We start from the raw sequence: 21,405 nt of genomic DNA on the forward strand, positions 1-21,405 counted from the left end.
TTTCTCCCATTTACTCCCATTCCAGCCCACCCACTCAACCCTCCCTACTTCCCTCCCATTACCCCCCACCCCTAGTTTTTGTCCATGTGTCCTTTAAATTTGTTCCTGTAAACCCTACCCATTCCCCCGGAAATTCCCTCTTCTCTCCCCTCTGGTCACTGTCAGTCTGTCCCCTATTTCAGTGTCTTTGGTTATATTTTGCTTGTTTCTTTGTTTTGTTATTTAGGTTCCTGTTAAAGGTGCTATCATGTGGTATTTGTCTTTCACTGCCTGGCTTGTTTTGCTCAGCATAATGCTTTCCAGCTCCATCCATGCTCTTGCAAAGGGTAGGAGCTCCTTCTTTCTTTCTGCTGCATAGAATTCCATTGTGTAAATGTACCACAGTTTTTTGATCCATTCATTTACTGATGGGAAAAGTATATTTTCCTGATGAAAAATGCATTTGTTGACAATTACCTAGAATGTATTAGAGCCAGAGATATCAAATATGGTAGAAAGAATAACAGAATATAAAAGATGGTAATAGGAAGTCTAGTAAGTTCTTTTTTTTTAATATATTTTATTGATTATGCTATTACAGTTGTCCCATTTCCCCCTTCACTCCCCTCCACCCTGTACCCCCTCTCCCACCCATGTTCCCTCCCTTTAGTTCATGTCCATGTGTCATACTTGTGAGTTCTTTAGCTTCTACGTTTCCCGTACTATTCTTGCCCTCCCCCTATCTATTTTCAACCCACATTCTATGCTACTTATTCTCTGTACCTTTTCCCCCTCTCTCCTCCTCCCACCCCCCTACTGCTACCCCTCCATGTGCTCTCCATTTCTGTGGTTCTGTTCCTGTTCTAGTTGTTTACTTAGTTTCTTTTGGTTTTGCTTTAGGTGTGGTTGTTCATAATTGTGAGTTTGCTGTCATTTTACTATACTTGTCTTTCCTTTATCTTTTCTTAGATAAGTCCCTTTAGCATTTCATAAAATAAGGGCTTGGTGATGATGAACTCCTTTAACTTGACCTTATCTGAAAAGCACTTTATCTTCTCTTCCATTCTAAATGAGAGCTTTGCTGGATAGAGCAATCTGGGATGTAGGTCCTTGTCTTTCATGACTTGGAATATTTCTTTCCAGCCCCTTCTTGCCTGTAAGGTCTCTTTGGAGAAATCAGCTGACAGTCTGATGGGAACTCCTTTGTAGGTTACTGTCCCCTTATCTCTTGCTGCTTCTAGGATTCTCTCTTTCGCTTTTACCTTGGCTAATGTAATTATGATGTGCCTTGGTGTGTTTCTTCTTGGGTCTAACTTCTTTGGGGCTCTCTGAGCTTCTTGGATTTCTTGGAAGACTGTTCCCTTTGCCAGTTTGGGGAAGTTCTCCTTTATTATTTGTTCAGATAACTTTTCTACTTGTTGCTCCTCCCCTTCTGGTACCCCTATAATTTGGATGTTGGAACGTTTAAAGGTGTCCTTGATGCTCTTAAGCTTTTCTTCGATTTTTTGAATTCTTATTTCATCATGCTTTCCTGCTTGGTTGATTCTATCTGCCTTCTGGTCCACTGTATTGTTTTGAGACTCAGATTCCTTCCTTTCACTATTGGCTCTCTTCCGCGTATCTTCCTGCATCTCTTTTATGGTAACCTGCATCCTTTCATCTAAATTGCGCCCATAGTCAACCAATTCCGTGAGCTTTGTGATCACCAGTGTTTTGAACTGTGCATCTGATAGATTGGCTATTTCTTGGTCGGTTAAAAGGACGAGTCCTGGGGGACTGATCTGTTCTGCTGGAAACATGTCTTATGTCTTTCCCTGTCTCTCCTATTATTATTATTTTTTTTTTTTTTCGGTCTGGTCACTCTTGTTCCAGTGGGGGGCGGAGCCTTAGGTGTTCACGGTGGCTGGGCACCCCAGTCGCTAGATTGTGACGTTATATGTGGGGGCGGGGGTGGGAGCGGGAACAGAAGGGATCAATGGCGACAGTTCCGTTCTCCTGGGCTCAGACACTTCCCTGGGCTCCCGAGCTGAGAGCTCTGCCCTGGTCCACAATCGCTGCCCCACTGATTCCCCTAGCCGCTGCTTGCGTACTCAGGGATCACTGCTGCGTTCTTGCACCCCAGATGGCTGTCGCGTCGATTTTGCACCAAATTTCCCCTGACCTCCGTGCGCCGCCGACCCGCGCCAGCCTAGCGCCAGCCCCACGCCCGCCCAGCTCGTCGTCCCCTACCAGTCTAGATGTATGGGTCTACTTCAACTTCTTGGCTGTCCAACTTCCATTCAGATAAATCCTCCGACAGTTCTGAGTGATATTATTTCTGTAAATTATTGTTGTTCTAATCTTGGTTGTGCGAGGAGGTACGGTGCGTCCACCTATTCCTCCATCTTGCCGGAAGTCGTCCTTCAAGTCTAGTAAGTTCTAATTGGAATCCTGAAGAATAATTTACTAGATGTAACATTTGCAGATACTTTTCCATAATTGACTGAAAGACAAGTTCTGAAAAGCATCAATAAAGCTATGTCTGTACTGAAACACATCTTAGTGAATCTGTAGAATATCAAAGACAATATCTAAAAGAAACAAAGAATGAGTAAAAAAATAACAGTTAACTATCAGGCCTTTAAACATCAGCTAAAGAAAGATTAGGAAGTAAAAATATTAACTGTCAATTCAAAACAGAGCTTTCCTAACTAATGTGTTTTATCAGAGTGGATTGCAGATGTAGCAAGAATATTGTTTCCAAATACTTTGTTGGGAATTATAAAAATTTAAACAGTCACCTTCACAAAAAGGATGAGGAATGAAACAATAATACAAGAACACAGAAAACAGATGAGACATCTGACAGCTCCATAGGAGACAAGAAAAAGAAAATAGTTATACAAAAGTGAAATTAGAAGCAAGAAGCACATGTGAAAACAGTGGGAAGGAATGAACAAAATGGAAATGAACAAAGTTTAAAAGGATGGGAGAGTTGTGAGAGATATATATGTATATAAAAGGGTGGAACAAATATAGTATATGCATAGTGGGTATTTTTAAAGATGAAGGCAGGAGCCCCAGCTGGTGTGGCCCAGCGGATTGAGTACAGGCCTGCAAACCAAAGGGTCGCTGATTTGATTCCCAGTCAGGGCTTGTGCCTGGATTGCAGGCCAGGTAGGGGGTGCACAAGAGGCAACCACACAATTGATGTTTCTGTCCTTCCCTTCTGCCCTCCCCTCTCTCTAAAAACAAACAAACAAACAAACAAATAAATAAAATCTTTAAAAAAGATAAAGGCAGAAATTTTTACTTAGATTAATTTTTAATAGCATAATGTAAAAAAATTTAAAATAAAAAATTTCAATATAGAGAGTTCAAAGCACTTGTTAGATCTTATATAATATTGATATGGAAAGTTTATTATGGAAAGAACAGTTGCATTATTAGACTTTATCAGGAAAGCTAAGAAAATCTTTGTGAGCCAAATCAAAGGATGGGAAACTCCTTTGGAAAATAAAATTCAAGATATTCTAGAACATCAAAATTCAGAACCAGAAAAAACAATGCAACAATTTAGACACTTCACCTGTAGTAAAAGGTTATTGACAAATGTTTTTGAACTCTTAAATTTAGAGAATTCTAAATCCTCATTCTTTAAGAAACTCTAGAAGACAATGTTTATTCCTTTTGTTAGCCAACCAGGAGAATGGAAAAGCTAAAACAAAGGGACTGCTGTTGGTTTTGTAAATGAATAAAAATTGGAGAAGTCAGAGATAAAAGGAAAAGTAGTTTAAATATATATTGATTTCTTATAGTCTGGTCATACAATGTCATTTGAATTGATAAAGCTGAGAAGATATAATACAGTGAAAACTTTGATATCATATGTAATTGGATGGTGAGGCAGGAACAGGATGAGTATGCTAATTTAATCACTAATAGTATAGAGTTAACAAATATTGAAGTCTAAGTTACTCCTTTGAAATTCTCCAGAACAGAAATGTATGCTTCAGATTTTTATATATAACAGATGAAAACAATAAGCACATTCTACATAATAAAGAAAATTGTTTAGGTTGTGAAGTTCAGAGTGTAATAAAATATTATAGTGTATTAGTCTACTAGGGTTGCCATAACAAAATATCACAAACTAGTACTAGGTGGTTTATAAACCATAATTTGTTTTACCACAGTTCTGGAGGCTACACTCCTAAATTCAGTTTGCCATCAGAGTTGTTGGTTTCTGGTGAGGGCTCTTTTGCTGGCTTTAAGACATGCTCTTTCACTGTGTTTTCACATGTCCTCTTCTCTCTGCGTTCAAAGAAAGATCTTTGGGCTTTATTTCTTCTTATAAGGACACCATTTTAATTTGATTAGGGCTCTACCTTTGTGACCTCATTTAACCTTAAGTAAAGGCCTCTTTAAAAGCCCTGTCTCCAAATAAAGCCAGATTGGGAGATTGGGGCTTCAATATTTGATCGTTGGGGTTGTATACAATTCACTCGGTAACAGATGAATACTAACAAAAGCAGTTACCACAAAAAAATAGAAACAAATAATGTTCTCTGATCACAATGCAGTAAAACTAGAAGTTAATAAAAGCAGATAAGAAAAGGACCTTATAGTCTGGTAATTTTCAGAATCCCAGAATTTCTAGAAAATAAAATAATTGTTGGTTTTTTAGGTAAAACTGTATTTAAGGGAAGATACCTTTAAATATTATGTAAAAGGGAAGGAATGAAAATAAATGGAGTAAGTTTTGGTCAATTTAGTAGTTTCCAAGACTATAAAATACATAATCCTATGAAAAGAGGCATGTTTGAGAATCTTGGAAGCAGATGTGAACTAGAAACAAAGGGAAAATTATCCATGTGGTGGCTCTTTTGAGGTAAATGTAAGATAAGATTTTATTTAGCATAAGTTTAATCTACTAATAAAAATTAGGGGAAACAAGACTATATAAGTAATGTTGTCCTGACTGGTGTGGCTCAGTGGCTTGGGTGTTTTCCTGCAAACCAAAAGAAAGATCACTGCTTAGATTCCGGGTTATGGTATATGCTGGGGTTGGGGGCAGGTTCCTGACTTGGGGGCTTGAGAGAGGCATTCAGTCTGTGTTTCTCTTGCACATTGATGTTTCTCTCCCCTCTTTCTCTCTGCCTTCTTCTCTCTCTGAAAATAAAATCTTAAAATAAGTAGTGCTAAAGGGCAAATAATTTCAGATACAGAAGTTGAAAGAAAGCTATAAGAAATTCATATGCTTAATTATCCACAAATAAAATGGAAAATGTGGGAGATACTGATTTTTTTAAAAGATAATTTACTCCTGGCTGGCGTAGCTCAGCGGATTGAGCGTGGGCTGCGAACCAAAGTATCGCAGGTTTGATTCCCAGTCAGGGCACATGCCTGGGTTGCAGGCCATGGCCCCCAGCAACCACACATTGATGTTTCTCTCTCTCTCTTTCCCTTTCCTCTCTAAAAAATAAATAAATAAAATCTTAAATATATATATAAATAAATAAAATAAATTAAAAAAGTAAAAGATAATTTACTAAACCCAAGTCCAGAAATCATAGGAAAAAAAATAACTGACTAGTAATTGTAAATAGAGAAGTCTCTCAAAACACTACTACTAAAAATGCTAGTCAAATGGTTTTGGTTTAATTCTATGTGTAAAACCTGAGGAAACAGATCATTTCAAAATTGTTTTCAGAGCACAGTAAAGGAATGAAAACACAAAAATAATATTAATTCTAAAACCTTACAAAAGAGTGAAACTATAAAATAATCTTGAGCAGGAATTCAGATTTTACTTAATGTGGCTGAGGTTCACTTTAGTGACTTACTTTTAAATACAAATACAAGGAAGGCTTCACACAATCCCTTTTATATTTGTTGAATTAATTAAAAGTATATTCCTCCCTGGCTGGTGTGGCTCAGTGGATTGAGCGCCGGCCTATGAACCAAAGGTCCCCGGTTCGATTCTCAGTTAGGGCACATGCCTAGGTTGCAAGGCCAGTCCCCCAGTAGGGGGCGTGTGAGAAGCAGCTGCTCATTGATGTTTCTTTCCCCTCTTTCTCCTTCCATTTCCCTTTCTCTAAAAATAAATAAAATATTTTTAAACTATATTCCTCTATTAGGATTGTTCAAGAATAAACATCTAATTTTTAGTGAATAAAACTTCTGTTTTACTATAAATAATCTATATGGTCTTTGAGTGACTTCATTTTAGTCTCAAGGTTACAGATTAGTTCTTGGACTGTTAAACTTTGAAATGTCAAAGCAAAGTCTTTTCTTTTTTGTTTTACACATTTTATTTATTTATTTTTAGAGATGGAAAGGGAGGAAGAAAAACATCGATACAAGAGTGAAACATTGATAAGTTGCCTCTTATATACTCCCAAACCCACAAACCAAGAATGTGCCCTGACTGGAAATCACACTGGGACCTTTCGTTCTGGGAAGTGATGCCCAACCAAATGTGCCACACCAGTCAGGGCAAAGCAGAGTCTTAATTAATCTCAGCTTAATTTCTCAAGAAATAAAGCTTAATTTTGCTGTATATTTGATGGACACAAATTTGTAAATATTCACTTATCTTTATAGAATGTGGTAGCTCTGTGCTTAAGGCATTCAAGTCATTAATTTATAACCAAGTCTGGCAGTCTCTGACTTCAAGAGTTAAAGTTTATGGACTTAGTCTTTTCTTATCCTCATACTTAGATATACAATGCAAAATGCTAAATAAATTTCAGCAGCACATTAGAAGAACTACATTGCAAAGGGGTAACAAAAGCCATCCTTTCAGTGATGTAACTGTTCTGTATTTTGATTGTGGCAGTGGGTACACAAACCTACACAGGTGATAAAATTGTATAGCATTAAACACAAACAAATTAGTACATGCAAAACTGGGGAAATCTGAATAAGATCTGTGGAATATCTCAACATCAGTATCTTGGTTGTGATAACTATAGTTTTGCAAGGTGTTATTGGAGGGATTGGTGTAAAGGGTTTACTATTTCTTACAACTACAAGTGAATCTGTAAGTACCTCAAATAAAATGTTTATTTAAAAAAAGGAAGGGTTGTATACCATTATGAATTGTGTTTTTTTTCTCCAGGAATCCAAGGGAATATGATGCTAAGAAATCTTTTACTATAATTAATTATACAAATAGCTAACAGAGGACATAAATTGGTGTTTCCCTAATGTGTAAAATATAAATATGTAAAAATATGTAATGTATACAAAAATATAAATGAGTACATATATTTATGTATAATACTGAATGATGTGACATCGGGACATTCTTATTCAAATGAAGAAGAGGATGCCCTTTTTTCATCATTATTTAATAATGTTATTAAGACACTAATAAAATTAGAAAAGAGAAGTTAGAAGAGCATAAAAATAGAAAAAGTAATTAAGATTGTTATTTGCAAATAATGCTGTATACCTTGAAATCCGAAGATAATTAGTTAATAAACTTATAAGAGAGTTCAGTGAGATGATTGAATAATAGAGTAATAAATAAGAAATCATTAACTTTTATGTATATAAATATCTAGAAAATAAAATGGAAGAAGAGATTCCATTGTAAAAGAGATAGAATATCTAGGAATAAACTTAATTATCAGGGTTTAAGATTTATATGAAGAAAGTTTTCAGAATACTCCTGAGTCTAGAACAAATGGAAAAGCTTAAAATTTTTTTGAATAAGAAAGCATCGTTGAAGGTGTTAATTCTCTCAAAATTTATTTGCAAAATATTTAATTGTGGTAAAATTACATAACATCAAATCTTTTTAAAAAGATTTTATTTATTTATTTTTAAATTTTATTTTAATCATTGTTCAAATACAGTTTTCTCCCTTTTACTCCCATTCCAGCCCACCCACCCAACCCTCCCCACTTCCCTCCCAGATTTTGTTTATTTATTTTTAGAGAGGGAAGGGAGGGGGAGAGAGAGACAGAGAGACAGAGGGACATCAATGTGCGGTTGCTGGGGTCCATGGCCTGCAACCCAGGCATGTGCCCTGACTGGGAATTGAACCTGCGATGTTTTGGTTCGCAGCCCACGCTCAGTCCACTGTGCTACGCCAGCCAGGGCACATCAAATCTTTTAAACCATTCTTACATGTACAATTCTGTGGGCATTATGTCCACATTGTGAAACCATCATTACTGTTCATCTACAGAGGTTTTTCAACTTTCCATAACTGAAACTCTTTACCCGTTAAACAGTGACTGCCAGTTATCCCCTTGCTGTAACCCTTAGCAATTGCCATTCTTCTTTCTATGAATTTGACTACTCTAGGATCTTACTCAGTTTTCCCCTGTTTCATGGAAATTGAATCATATATTTCGTTTTTTGTGACTGGCTTATTTAGCATAGTGTCTTCAAGATTCATCTATGTTATAACGTGTCAAAATTTCCTTTTAAAAGCTGAATATATTCCACTGTATGCATATATACCACATTTTATTTATTGTTCATCTATTGATGGATGTCGATGGAGTTACTTCCATCTTTTGACTATGAGTAGTCAACATCGTGTGTAAATATCTGTTTAATCCCTCCTTTCACTTCTTTGGGGTATTTGCAAATTTAACAGTCAAAGTAACTTATTTCTTGGCACTAGATAAGTTGCTTGTAAAGTTTGTATGGAAAAAATAAGAGAATCCAAGACATTTCTGAAAAGATCAATGACAGAGGGATCAGTAAGTCTGATCCCTTACTAGATAATAAAATTAACTTAAAGTGATCAGAATCTTGTGGTAGTGGTGAATGGATAGACAGAAATTCTACAACCCAGAATGTAGTATCTAACAATAGCCTCGTTTATGTACAGAAATTTATTATATAAGAAGGGTAGCATTTCACATCAGAGGATGAATGATGAAATGATTCAGTAAATTTCATTAGAACTTGGTAGCTATTGCCTAGGAGATATTATACACACACATATTGAACTTCAGGAGTGTACAGCTTTTCATCTCTTTAAAATGTATTTCCTTTGAGACCAAAAAGATGCCATTGTTTTTCACATTTAAAAGCCACTTTGATGCCACTTATCTTCTAGCTCAGATTCTCATTTGTTTTCCTCTTGTTATATACATGGTTTTAAATATCTCTCTGCCCATTCTCTTTAAAACCCATTCCAATAATATTTTTGCTCTTGCACTTTATAGAAACTGCTATTGCATGGTTACCGAAGACCCCCCACAATGCTAAATCTAACAAACAGATACATGTTCTGATTTTTATTGGATCTGTCAGTTATTCTTGGAAATATGTCTGTCCTTCAATTCAGTTTCAAGGTACCCCACATTGACTGTGTGTGGTTTTTTTCCTTGTTATCTTCTGACTCCTCCGTCTTTTCTAGTTCTTTATCTTCCTGATCTTTTAATGTTGCAATGCCTCACCATTAGTCTTTATTCCTCTACTCTTCTATTTGTTTTCACTCTCACCTGGTTGTATCAACCAGTCTTGAAGCTTTAAATTTTAAATGTCTATATGCTGTTGCCTTCCAAATTGAATCTTCCTGCGCAGACTTCCTTTATATGGATGTTTAGAAGGCATTTCAGACAGTTCCTGTCCAAAAAGAGCTCCTGATAATCACCTTTAATTCTCCTACCAAAATCTTTATCTTCTCATCACTTGCACTGTTTTTACCATAGTTTAAGTCATTACCATCTCTTGTCAAGATTAATATAGCTTGCCAGCAAGACTCTATCCTATTACCCTTGAATCCCTATGGCTTTATGAAGAGAGCAGCTAGAGGTGTTACCAGTAGAAATTGGTCTTTTCAGTGAAGTCATGAGGAAAACATTTCAGGTACTCATGCATAGGAGGATGAGGTGTAGTGGTAAGATTTATTAGAGCAAAAATGAAAGACCGTCCCCAGGTGCTTGGTGTCTCATCTGTGACCAGACTAGATGGCTAAGCTCTGTCTCACTGTGGAGGGAGCCCAGGAGGACCAGAGTCTAGCTATTCTGTGCTGTTGGCCTGGCATCCAGCAGGGTATCTAAAGCTTTTATAGTTCAGTTCAGTCCATGCCAAAGCTTAGTATACCTCAGACTCTGTCTCCAGCTGTGCTCTGGCCAGTGCTGTCCTGCTGCACTCAGGTCTGCACTTGGAGCTGCACAGCTGCCAGGTTAGCATGGTTGCTATGGAAAGAAGAGTGCTGAAATGATCAGGCAAGTGCACACTACCCAGACAGACCTTTAAGCTTTGATCACATTGCTTTGGGCTTTGGTGAAAGCAGGGTTTCTTTCAAAGTAACCAATCTCTTTTCTAATTTTTCATAGGATTGTGGTGGGCCCTCTCCCTAACCAATCCAATCTTTTTCCCTTGTTTTCCAGGCTAGACTGAGTGCGCCCTTTTGTGTCATTTTGGCTCCTACTGTACATGCCCTGAATTTTTGCTGCATCATCTGATTTCCACTGTGCATGTGCCTAGCAAAGGACTTTCTTCTGCTGTTTTTATTCCTCTCTTAGCTAATGACTGGTAGGCCAATTCTTCCTGGCTGTGTCAAGGATGAAGTCCCCTCAGTGGAGAATGTGATTGTCCCCTGGGGAGCCTGTGAATGTTGTGGCTTCCTAGTGAATCAGACGTAATGTCCAATTCAGCTCCCTAGTTTATTAGTCTTAATGTCTAATTCCATTTGCTCTCTTCCTTTATGAGTAACTAGCTAGCTACCTATGCTAACAGAGGGAGGGTATATTTAAAGATGTAAGTGAAAGCATGTTACTTTTTGCTCAAAAACTTGTAGTGTTTCCCCATTTCATTCCGAGTAAAAGCACAAGCCATTGTAATGTCCTAAAGGCCCTCCATGATCTAACTAGCCTTCTCTGATTACATATCATATTACTCTAGCCTAGTCAATTGCTTAAATACGGCTACACTAGCATTCTGATTTTCCTGTTAATTGCCTCACCTGTGTTTGCTGAGGTGTTACTGGATCAGTAAAGCCTAGTCTAGACACCTAACTCAGTTTTGCATTTTCTCTTTTAGCACTCTCAATTGCCTTCTGTTTTTCCCATAGCAGTTACCACATACTAACAAAAAATATTTTTTAAATGACTGTTTTTCTTTATTGTGTTTCTCTCCCACTAACATGTAATAAGCTTCATGAGAGCAGGGATTTTTGTCTTTATTCTTTGCTGTATCTCCAACAATGAGTGTCACCCAATACTTGTTGAATGAAGAATTACGTCACAATCTTTTCTTAATAAAACGTTCCAGTGGCTTCCCATCTCTTAGACTAAAAAAGTCTGACCCCCTACCTCCTGCCCAACTGCTCTTCCCTTGATTACTCCAGCTAATCCGGATTCCTTGAATATACCAGACAAGGCTCCTGCCTCTGAGCCTTACCTCTTGTTTCTTTTTTTTTTTTTGTATTGTCCTTTTCTCAGGTAGTTATGTAGATCCTTCTTTCATCTTCTTTGGGTTTTTCTGTAAATGTAATCTTCTCAATGAGGACTTCCTTGGCAACCTATTTTGATATTGCAGATCCTTTTCCACCCTCGTTTATTTTCCTCTTTCATTCCCTGCTTTCCCATACAGCACATTTCATGTATCTTTTATTCCCCCTCTCATGCATTAGAATGAAACCTCCATGGTGAAAGATTTTTTTCCACTGTTGTTATTCTTACCACTTAAACAGTAGGTGCTTAATACCTATTTGCTGAAAAAATGAATTCTTTCATGGAGCAAAAATTTAAGGTTATAAACTAAATAAAATCAGTAGTATTCTTGAACACCATCAGTTTATAGAGTTAGAAAACATAACAAAAATTACTCACAAAAGTAACAACAGTATTTGTGAGATATTTAGAAATAAACTTGACAGTGAGTGTTTAGGATATATATTATTAAAATTGTAAACATCCAGTAACACCAAAAAGCTTGACTAAGTAAATAAATGTACTTTGTTATTTTGGAGCTAAAGTTGATGTTGAGATATTGTTTTTCTTATATTAGTATACAAAGATAAAACCACTTGGAATTTTAGCCTTGGCTGGTGTGGCTCAGTGGACTGAGTGCCAGCCTGTGAGCCCAAGGGTTGCTGGTTCGATTCCCAGGCAGAGCCCATGCCTGGGTTGCTGGCCAGGTCCCCAGGTAGGGGCATGAGAGAGGCAGCAGATCAGTGTATCTCTCGTACATTGATGTTTCTTTGCCTCTCTTTCTTCTTTCCCTCCCTTCTCTCTAAAAGTAACTAAACAAAATATTTTTTAAAAAATCCACTTGGAATTTTAAAAAAATTTTAAATGGATCTCAAGGTCATCTAGAAGTATACATATGCAAAAATAAATGGAACCTTATGAAATATTCTAAAATTATTGGTAGTAGTTACACAGCTCTGTGAATATACCAAAAAGTATTGAATTTGTACTTTAAAAGGTAAGTTTTATGGTATGTGAATTATATCTCAGTAATGTTATAAATAAAATAACCAAGGAATTTCTATAGAAATACAAAAAGAAAAATTTAGTATTTTCAAGCATAAAGCATTTTATAAGGTTATAGTATCATCTGTCTATTTTTTCTCATGTATCTGTCCAACATGACTTGTTGAAGATAGTGTTATTTCTCCATTGTATACCCTTGCCTCCTTTGTTGTAAATTAATTGACCATGTATATGTGGGTTTGTTTCTGGACTCTGTATTCTGTATCATTGAACTATGTGTTTTTGTGTAAGTACTCTACTTTTTGATTATTGTAACATTGTAATTTACATTGAAATCAGGGAATGTGATATCTTCAACTTCATTCTTTTTTTCTCAAGAGTGCATTGGCTACTCACAGTCTTTAATAATTCCTCATGAATTTTAGGATTATTTTAGTTCAGTTAGATTTTTTTTTTTTAAGGACTATTGTGTATCTTGTATCTGATATGTGATCCATAGGTTTGTTTGATTGTAGTAGTAAATTGAAATGGTATAAGGTTTACCCTCTCTAAAACCTTTTTCTTGTTTAAATTTTAGGACCCTTCAAAGTTGTACAAGAAAGCAGGTGATATTGCAGCCATTCAGTGCCAATCTGAAGAAAACATCCATCTTCATTCACAGGGAGAAAACAATCCTTTGTCTAAGAAGCTTTCTCCAGTATACTCAGAAATGACAAATTACATTAATGCAACATCGTCGACTCTTGTTGGTAGCCAGGATCCTGATTTAAAGGACAGGACATTACTCAATGGAGGAACAAGTGTAACAGAAAAGTTGGCACAGCTTATTGCAACTTGTCCTCCCTCCAAGTCTTCCAAGACAAAACTGAAGAAGTTAGGTACTGGCTCTACTTCTTCAGGATTGATTAGCAAGGATTTGATCAGGAAAGCAGGTGTTGGCTCTCTAGCTGGAATAATACATAAGGACTTAATTAAAAAACCAGCTATTAGCACAGAAGTTGGATTGATAACTAAAGATCCTGGGAAAAAGCCAGTGTTTAATGCAACAGTAGGGTTGGTCAGTAAGGACTCTGTGAAAAAACTAGGAACTGGCACTACAGCGGTATTCATTAATAAAGACATAGGCAAAAAGCCAGGGACTATCACTACAGTAGGACTGGTGAGCAAAGATTCAGGAAAGAAGCTAGGAATTGGTATTGTTCCAGGTTTAGTGAATAAGGAATCTGGAAAGAAGTTAGGATTTGGCACTGTGGTTGGACTGGTTAATAAAGACTTGGGAAAGAAACTGGGTTCTACTGTTGGCCTAGTGGCCAAGGACTGTGCAAAGAAGATTGTAGCAAATTCAACAATGGGATTAATTAATAAGGACATTGGAAAGAAACTAGTGAGTTGTCCTGTGGCAGGACTGGTTAGTAAAGATGCCCTAAACCTTAAAGCTGAAGCACTGCTCTCCACTCAGGAATCACTTAAGGCTTCTTGTACAAATGTCACTAGTCACGAAAGTCAGGAACTTTCTGAATCCCTGAAAGACAGTGCCACCAGCAAAACTTCTGAGAAGAATGTTGTACGGCAGAGTAAAGAAAGCATATTGGAAAAGTTCTCAGTTCGAAAAGAAATCATTCATTTGGAGAAAGAAATGTTTAATGAAGGAACATGCATTCAGCAAGATAGTTTCTCATCCAGCGAAAGGGGGTCATATGAAACCTCAAAGCATGAAAAGCAACCTCCTGTATATTGCACTTCTCCAGACTTTCAAATGGGAACTGCTTCTGATGCATCTACAGCTAAATCCCCTTTTAGTGCAGTAGGAGAAAGCACTCTCCCTTCCCCATCACCTACTGTATCTGTTAATCCTTTATCCAAAAGTCCCCCTGAAACTTCTCCGCAGTTGGCTCCTAATTCATTACTTTTAAGTCCTACTACAGAACTAAGGGAAGAAATTTCTGAATCTGGTGGAAAGAACCAATTTACTTCTGAAAGTACCCACTTGAACATTGGTCATAGGCCTGTGGGTCATATCATGAATATTGAATGTAAAGGGATTGATAAAGAGCTAAGTGATTCAAAAGCTACACATATAGATATTCCAAGAATAAGCTCTTCTCTGGGAAAAAAGCCAAGTTTGACTTCTGAATCCAGTGTACATACAATTACCCCTTCAGTTGTTAACTTCACTAGTTTATTTAGTAACAAGCCCTTTCTAAAACTTGGTGCGGTAACTGCCTCTGACAAACACTGCCAAGTTGCTGAGAGCCTAAGCAATAGTTTGCAGTCCAAACCATTAAAAAAAAGGAAAGGAAGAAAACCTCGGTGGACTAAAGTGGTGGCAAGAAGCACATGCCGATCTCCAAAAGGGCTAGAATTGGAAAGATCAGAGCTGTTTAAAAATGTTTCATGTAGCTCATTATCACATAGTAATTCTGAGCCAGCCAAGTTTATGAAAAACATTGGACCATCTTCATTTGTAGATCATGACTTTCTTAAACGCCGTTTGCCAAAGCTGAGCAAATCTACAACTCCATCTCTTGCTCTCTTAACCGACAGTGAAAAACCATCTCATAAGTCTTTTGCTACTCACAAACTATCCTCCAGTATGTGTGTCTCTAGTGACCTTCTGTCTGATATTTATAAGCCCAAAAGAGGAAGACCTAAATCTAAAGAGATGCCTCAACTGGAAGGTCCACCTAAGAGGACTTTAAAAATCCCTGCCTCTAAAGTTTTTTCTTTGCAGTCTAAGGAAGAACAAGAACCCCCAATTTTGCAGCCAGAAATCGAAATTCCTTCCTTCAAACAAAGTCTGTCTGTGTCTCCTTTTCCGAAAAAGAGAGGCAGACCTAAGAGGCAAATGAGGTCACCAGTCAAGATGAAGCCACCTGTACTATCAGTAGCTCCATTTGTTGCAACTGAAAGTCCAAGCAAGCTCGAGTCTGAAAGTGACAACCATAGAAGTAGCAGTGATTTTTTTGAGAGCGAGGATCAACTTCAGGATCCAGATGACCTAGATGACAGTCATAGGCCAGCTGTCTGTAGTATGAGTGACCTTGAGATGGAACCAGATAAAAAAATTATCAAGAGGAACAATGGACAGTTGATGAAAACCATTATCCGCAAAATAAATAAAATGAAGACTTTAAAGAGAAAGAAACTGTTGAATCAGATTCTTTCGAGTTCTGTAGAATCAAGTAATAAAGGGAAAGTGCAATCCAAACTCCATAATACAGTGTCAAATCTTGCTGCCACATTTGGCTCTAAATTGGGACAACAGATAAATGTCAGTAAGAAAGGAACCATTTACATAGGAAAAAGGAGGGGTCGAAAACCAAAAACTGTCTTAAATGGCATTCTTTCTGGTAGCCCTACCAGCCTTGCAGTTCTCGAGCAAACAGCTCAACAGGCAGCTGGGTCAGCATTAGGACAGATCCTTCCCCCATTACTGCCTTCATCCACTAGTAGTTCTGAGATTCTTCCATCACCTATTTGCTCTCAGTCTTCTGGGACTAGTGGAGGTCAGAGCCCTGTAAGCAGTGATGCAGGCTTTGTTGAACCCAGTTCAGTGCCATATTTGCATTTACACTCCAGACAGGGCAGCATGATTCAGACTCTTGCAATGAAGAAGGCCTCAAAGGGGAGGAGGCGATTATCTCCTCCTACTTTGTTGCCAAATTCTCCTTCACATTTGAGTGAACTCACATCTCTGAAAGAAGCTACTCCTTCTCCCATTAGTGAGTCTCATAGTGATGAGACCATTCCCAGTGATAGTGGAATTGGAACAGATAATAATAGCACATCAGATAGGGCAGAGAAATTTTGTGGGCAAAAAAAGAGGAGGCATTCCTTTGAGCATGTTTCTCTGATTTCCCCTGAAACCTCTACAGTTCTAAGCAGTCTTAAAGAAAAACATAAGCATAAATGTAAGCGCAGGAATCATGATTACCTCAGCTATGACAAGATGAAAAGGCAGAAACGAAAACGGAAAAAGAAATATCCCCAACTCCGTAATAGACAGGATCCAGATTTTATTGCAGATCTGGAGGAATTAATAAGTCGTCTAAGTGAAATTCGAATCACCCATCGAAGTCATCATTTTATCCCTCGAGACCTGCTGCCAACTATATTTCGAATCAACTTTAATAGTTTCTATACACATCCTTCTTTCCCCTTAGACCCTTTGCACTACATTAGAAAGCCTGACTTAAAAAAAAAGAGAGGAAGACCCCCTAAGATGAGGGAGGCAATGGCTGAAATGCCCTTTATGCATAGCCTTAGTTTTCCTCTTTCTAGTACTGGATTCTATCCCTCTTATGGCATGCCTTATTCTCCCTCACCCCTTACAGCTGCTCCGATAGGATTGGGTTACTATGGAAGGTATCCCCCTACTCTTTATCCACCTCCTCCATCTCCTTCTTTCACTACTCCACTTCCACCTCCTTCCTATATGCATGCTGGTCATTTACTTCTCAATCCCACCAAATACCATAAGAAAAAACATAAACTCCTTAGACAGGAGGCCTTTCTTACAACCAGCAGGACTCCCCTCCTTTCCATGAGTACCTACCCTAGTGTTCCCCCTGAAATGGCCTATGGTTGGATGGTTGAGCACAAACACAGACACCGTCACAAACATAGAGAACACCGTTCTTCTGAGCCACCCCAGGTTTCCATGGACACTGGCTCTTCCAGATCCGTCCTGGAGACTTTGAAGCGCTATCGATTTGGAAAGGATACTGTTGGAGAACGATATAAACATAAGGAAAAGCACCGGTGTCATATGTCCTGCCCTCATCTTTCTCCTTCAAAAAGCATAATAAACAGAGAAGAACAGTGGATCCACCGAGAGCCTTCAGAATCGAGTTCATTGGCCTTGGGATTGCAGACGCCTTTACAGATTGACTGTTCAGAAACTTCTCCAAGTTTATCTCTTGGAGGATTCACTCCCAGCTCTGATCCAGCCAGCAGTGATGAACATACAAACCTTTTCACAAGTGCAATAGGCAGCTGCAGAGTTTCAAACCCTAACTCCAGTGGCCGGAAGAAATTGACTGACAGCCCTGGACTGTTTTCTACACAGGACACTTCACTAAACCGGCCTCACAGAAAGGAGCCACTGCCTTCCAACGAAAGGACATTACAGACCTTGTCAGGTAAGAGGGTCATTTTGTTGCCTCTTACTTGGATTATGTTAGAGAAACAGATTATTTTGCCCACTGGTTGCCTGATATGTGTTTTTGAACTTAAAAAAATTTTTTTTTAATACAGGGAAAGAAACATTGATTTTGTTGTTCCACCCATCTATGCATTCATTGGGTTGCTTCTTTCTTTGTGCCCTGACTGGAGATCAAACCCACAACCTTGGTATATTGGGATGGTGCTCTAACGAACTGAGCTACCCAGCCAGGGCTGTACATGAACTTTTAATTGATGTATGGGTTTTGTGTCTATAAACATTTTGAAATGCTGTCTTCAAAGTTCTCACTTTCAGTAGATACTAGAAGTAAGATAAGTCATGTCTTTCTATTAATTTGGGGTTTGAGAAGAGATACCACTATCAAAACAAATAACAATCATCTTTTGGAAACCAAGAAAAATGATTTATCTTTCTTATGCAAGTAGGCTATTATTACACAGTTTCTTTAGTGAGAAATGGCTCATGGATATCTGTTAGTAGCCATGCTGGGTTTTTTGTATATACTAATCCAATAATTATAAATGCTTCTATGTTATAGGAAGAGTATGATCTTAATCCTGTTTGTCTCATACTAAAAATCTAAGCATTCAAATGATCAACTTTATGAAATTTAACTGAATATTCAGAGGGATTTCATTTTGCAGAGTACCTTTAAGTATCTTTATAAAAACTGCTTTATTGGATACAAAATGGAATGAAACAAATTTAGATAATTCATTTGTAATATCTAGAAAGTGTCATTTAAGGGTTGAAAGATAAAAATTAAGAAAGAGGAACCATTGTCCATTCATGTGGGACAGTGATTTTCAACCTTTTTCATCTCTTGGCACATACAAACTAATTACTGAAATTATATTTTTTGTCTATCTGACCAAAAAAATAGGTATAATTTTGATTCATTCATGTTGGATGGCTATTGTCCTGGCTGTTGCATTTTTTAATTTGACAGTCTAAAAGAAAAGAAGGCAATGCCCCTGTATAGTTGGTATTGCATATTTTAAAAATTCTTGCAACAGGCACACCAGTTGAAAATCACTGATATTGACAATATCTCTAAGTAAGGAATTTTTAAATTAACAATCTCAACCCTTTGGGTTTGTAAATAATTTTAGGAAGTCCATAAAACCTCTGATGTTGTAAGTAAAATTATGTGTGTGTATGCTTGTGTGTATTTTTCAGGGGAAAGTTCATATATTTTATCAGATTCTGCAAGCAAACTTTTTAAGTCTCAATATAACTTCCTATAAAATGGAATTAGTAGGGTTATTATAAGAAGTATGTGATACTACAGTGTTTATCAATATGATTTGCACATAGTAAGCACATAGGTGTTAATTGGTATTATTCACCCAAAAGATTAAAAACTTGTGCATTTCAGGAAATAAAGCCCTAGAAAACAAGGTTTTGTTCCTGATTTTCATTATTTGTGAACTTTTGAAAAATAAAAAGCTACATTGGTAGAAAAGCTGAGCATTCTTTAGTTTTAACACTGTAATAAAGAGAAAAAAACTTAAAGTTTAATTGGATTAATTCAACAAAAGTTTTTTTTTACATTTTTAAAATTTGATGATAAAAAAGCAATCTAAGACCTTTTAGTAAAGTATTTAATTGTGTACTCTTGAAGAAAATGGGATGTAATTCACCCCCTAGATTTTTAAAAGATTTTAAAATATATATATATTTTAATTACAGTTGACATGCAGTATTTTACTAGTTTCAGGTGTATAACATAGTGATTCAATATTTATATACCTTACAAAGTGATCACCATGATAAGTCTAGTAACCACCCTCAACAGATTTTTGATAAATGCTTAATCAACAGTTTTTGAATATTTACTTTCTACCAGGTATTCTACTTTGTGGGTCCTTGTGATATAATAGGTTCATTGTTCTCATTGAATTTATAGTGAAAGAGATGGGGAATAAAAAAATTACACATTAAATGTCATTAAAATTGATATAAGGGGTGTGTGTGTGTGTGTGTACACACACACACACACACACATATATGAGGTCTGTCCAAAGTACAGCCATTGTTAATATTATCAAAAATGTTCGTGCAATAATGATGCAACCTTGCATCCAAGGAGAGTGGACAGGAATGAGCATGCATTAATAATGACTTCACTGTACTACTAGTCAGTGGGGGCAATAGACAGAGTTGAGTGACCATGTGTACTTTGTGTCTTTTGAGTTCAAAATGAGCAAGTAGAGCTATGAACCTGCATCAGTGTTTGCATTAAGCTTGAACATTCCTCCACGGAAACTATTTGGATGATTCAGAAGGCTTTCAGGGACAATGCAATGAATGCAGCACAAATAAAAGTGTGGCACAAATGCTTCAGAGGTGGTTGAGAATCTGTTGAAAGTGATTCACATTCTGGAAGGCCTGTAACAAGCAGAACACCTGAGAATATTGAACATGTACGAGCTGCAGTCAACAAAGATTGGTGACTGATAGTGCTAGAACTAGAAGCTGATCAGGGGATTCCAAAAATTACTATGTCTGAGATTTTGACCCAGGATCTTGGCATGAAATGTGTCATGGCAAAATTAGTTCTGTGGCTTCTGCTACCTAGCAGAAGGAACATCATGCTGCAGTTGCTAATGATTTGATTCAAACCACTACCAATGAACCAGATTTCCTCAAGAAGGTCATAACCAGAGATGAATGCTGGGTCTGTAGCTATGATCCAGAAACAAAGGCCCACTTGTCCAAATGGAAGTCACCTGGTTCTCCACACCTGAAGAAGGCGAGGTGTTATACTTTGAAGGGGACTGAGGCCTCATTGTACTCTGTACACTGTTTCTTGTACCTTCTTCAATAAATGTCTCTATTTTTCATATTACATGAAAAATACTTTGTGGACAGACCTCGTGTGTGTGTACATACATAAATCTTAATATGAAGTACAGGATTCTATGACAGCATGAAATGGGGGCTTAACCCAGCAATGCTTCCCTGAAAAAGGAACCCTGCACTGACTGGTTTGGCTCAGTGGATTGACTGCTGGCCTGTGAACCAAAAGGCTGCCAGTTCAATTCCTGGTCAGGGCACATGCTTGGGTTGCAGGCCAAGTACCCAACTGGGGGCGTGCGAGAGGCAGGCGATTGATGTATCTCTCACACATTGATGTTTCTCTCCCTAAAAAGAAAAAGAAAAAGGGACCCTAAACTGCTACCTGAAGGATCAGCAGCAGTTAGCTAGCTAGGTAAACAGAATTCCACTCATTCATTTATTTATTAAATCCCAAATCCTCTAGCACTGTTTTAGCTACTGGTATATAGTAGAGAGTAAAGACATGATATTTGAGCTCATTAACTTTTCACTTAGTGAAAAAGGATAAACAATGTAGTGGTAAGCACATAAATAATGGCATAATTGAGAAAAATACTGTCAGGTTAATATAACATTGTTAGGGTGAATAATTAGGGAAAAGGGGGTACCCACTTAGATAAGAATTAATAGCTGTGTCTTGAGGATAAAAAAGTTGAAACTTGAAGAATGAGAAGCTAGTAGCTGCTCAGCCTTAGTGAAGAATACTTTTAAAGATCCTGAACTGGGAAAGACCTTAGTCATTTTTAAAAAACTAGCGTAAGGGAAGAGGATCATTGTAGTAGAAGAAGGACTACAAAAGAGAAGGTGGTGAGAAAGTTGTGAAAGAAAGAAGCCAGACCATGTATTGAAGAGTTTGGATTTTATACTAAAAGCAAAAGACAGACTGTTGAATTTAGATATGCATTTTTAAAAGATCATTCTAGCTCAAGTATTAGAGGACAACAATAGTTATAAGGAAACCAGTTAGTTGGCAATAGCAGAATAGTAATCTAGAAGAGATATTAC

The 21,405-nt window shown here is 37.4% G+C and overlaps 1 protein-coding gene across 3 annotated transcripts in view; it reads left to right on the top strand.

Moving 5' to 3' along the window:
* The window catches only part of ASH1L (ASH1 like histone lysine methyltransferase), a 228,554-nt gene that overhangs the window by 54,343 nt on the left and 152,806 nt on the right, over positions 1-21,405 (top strand). For all 3 annotated transcript variants that reach the window (XM_045816450.1, XM_045816452.1, XM_045816451.1), the window contains exon 3: positions 12,952-17,515. In XM_045816450.1, the coding sequence (XP_045672406.1) occupies positions 12,952-17,515 (4,564 nt within the window). The remainder of the gene's footprint in view (positions 1-12,951; positions 17,516-21,405) is intronic.

Source organism: Phyllostomus hastatus, unplaced genomic scaffold (genome assembly GCF_019186645.2).
Source record: "Phyllostomus hastatus isolate PE091 unplaced genomic scaffold, TTU_PhHast_1.1 phas_scaffold_216, whole genome shotgun sequence".
NCBI lineage: Eukaryota > Metazoa > Chordata > Mammalia > Chiroptera > Phyllostomidae > Phyllostomus > Phyllostomus hastatus.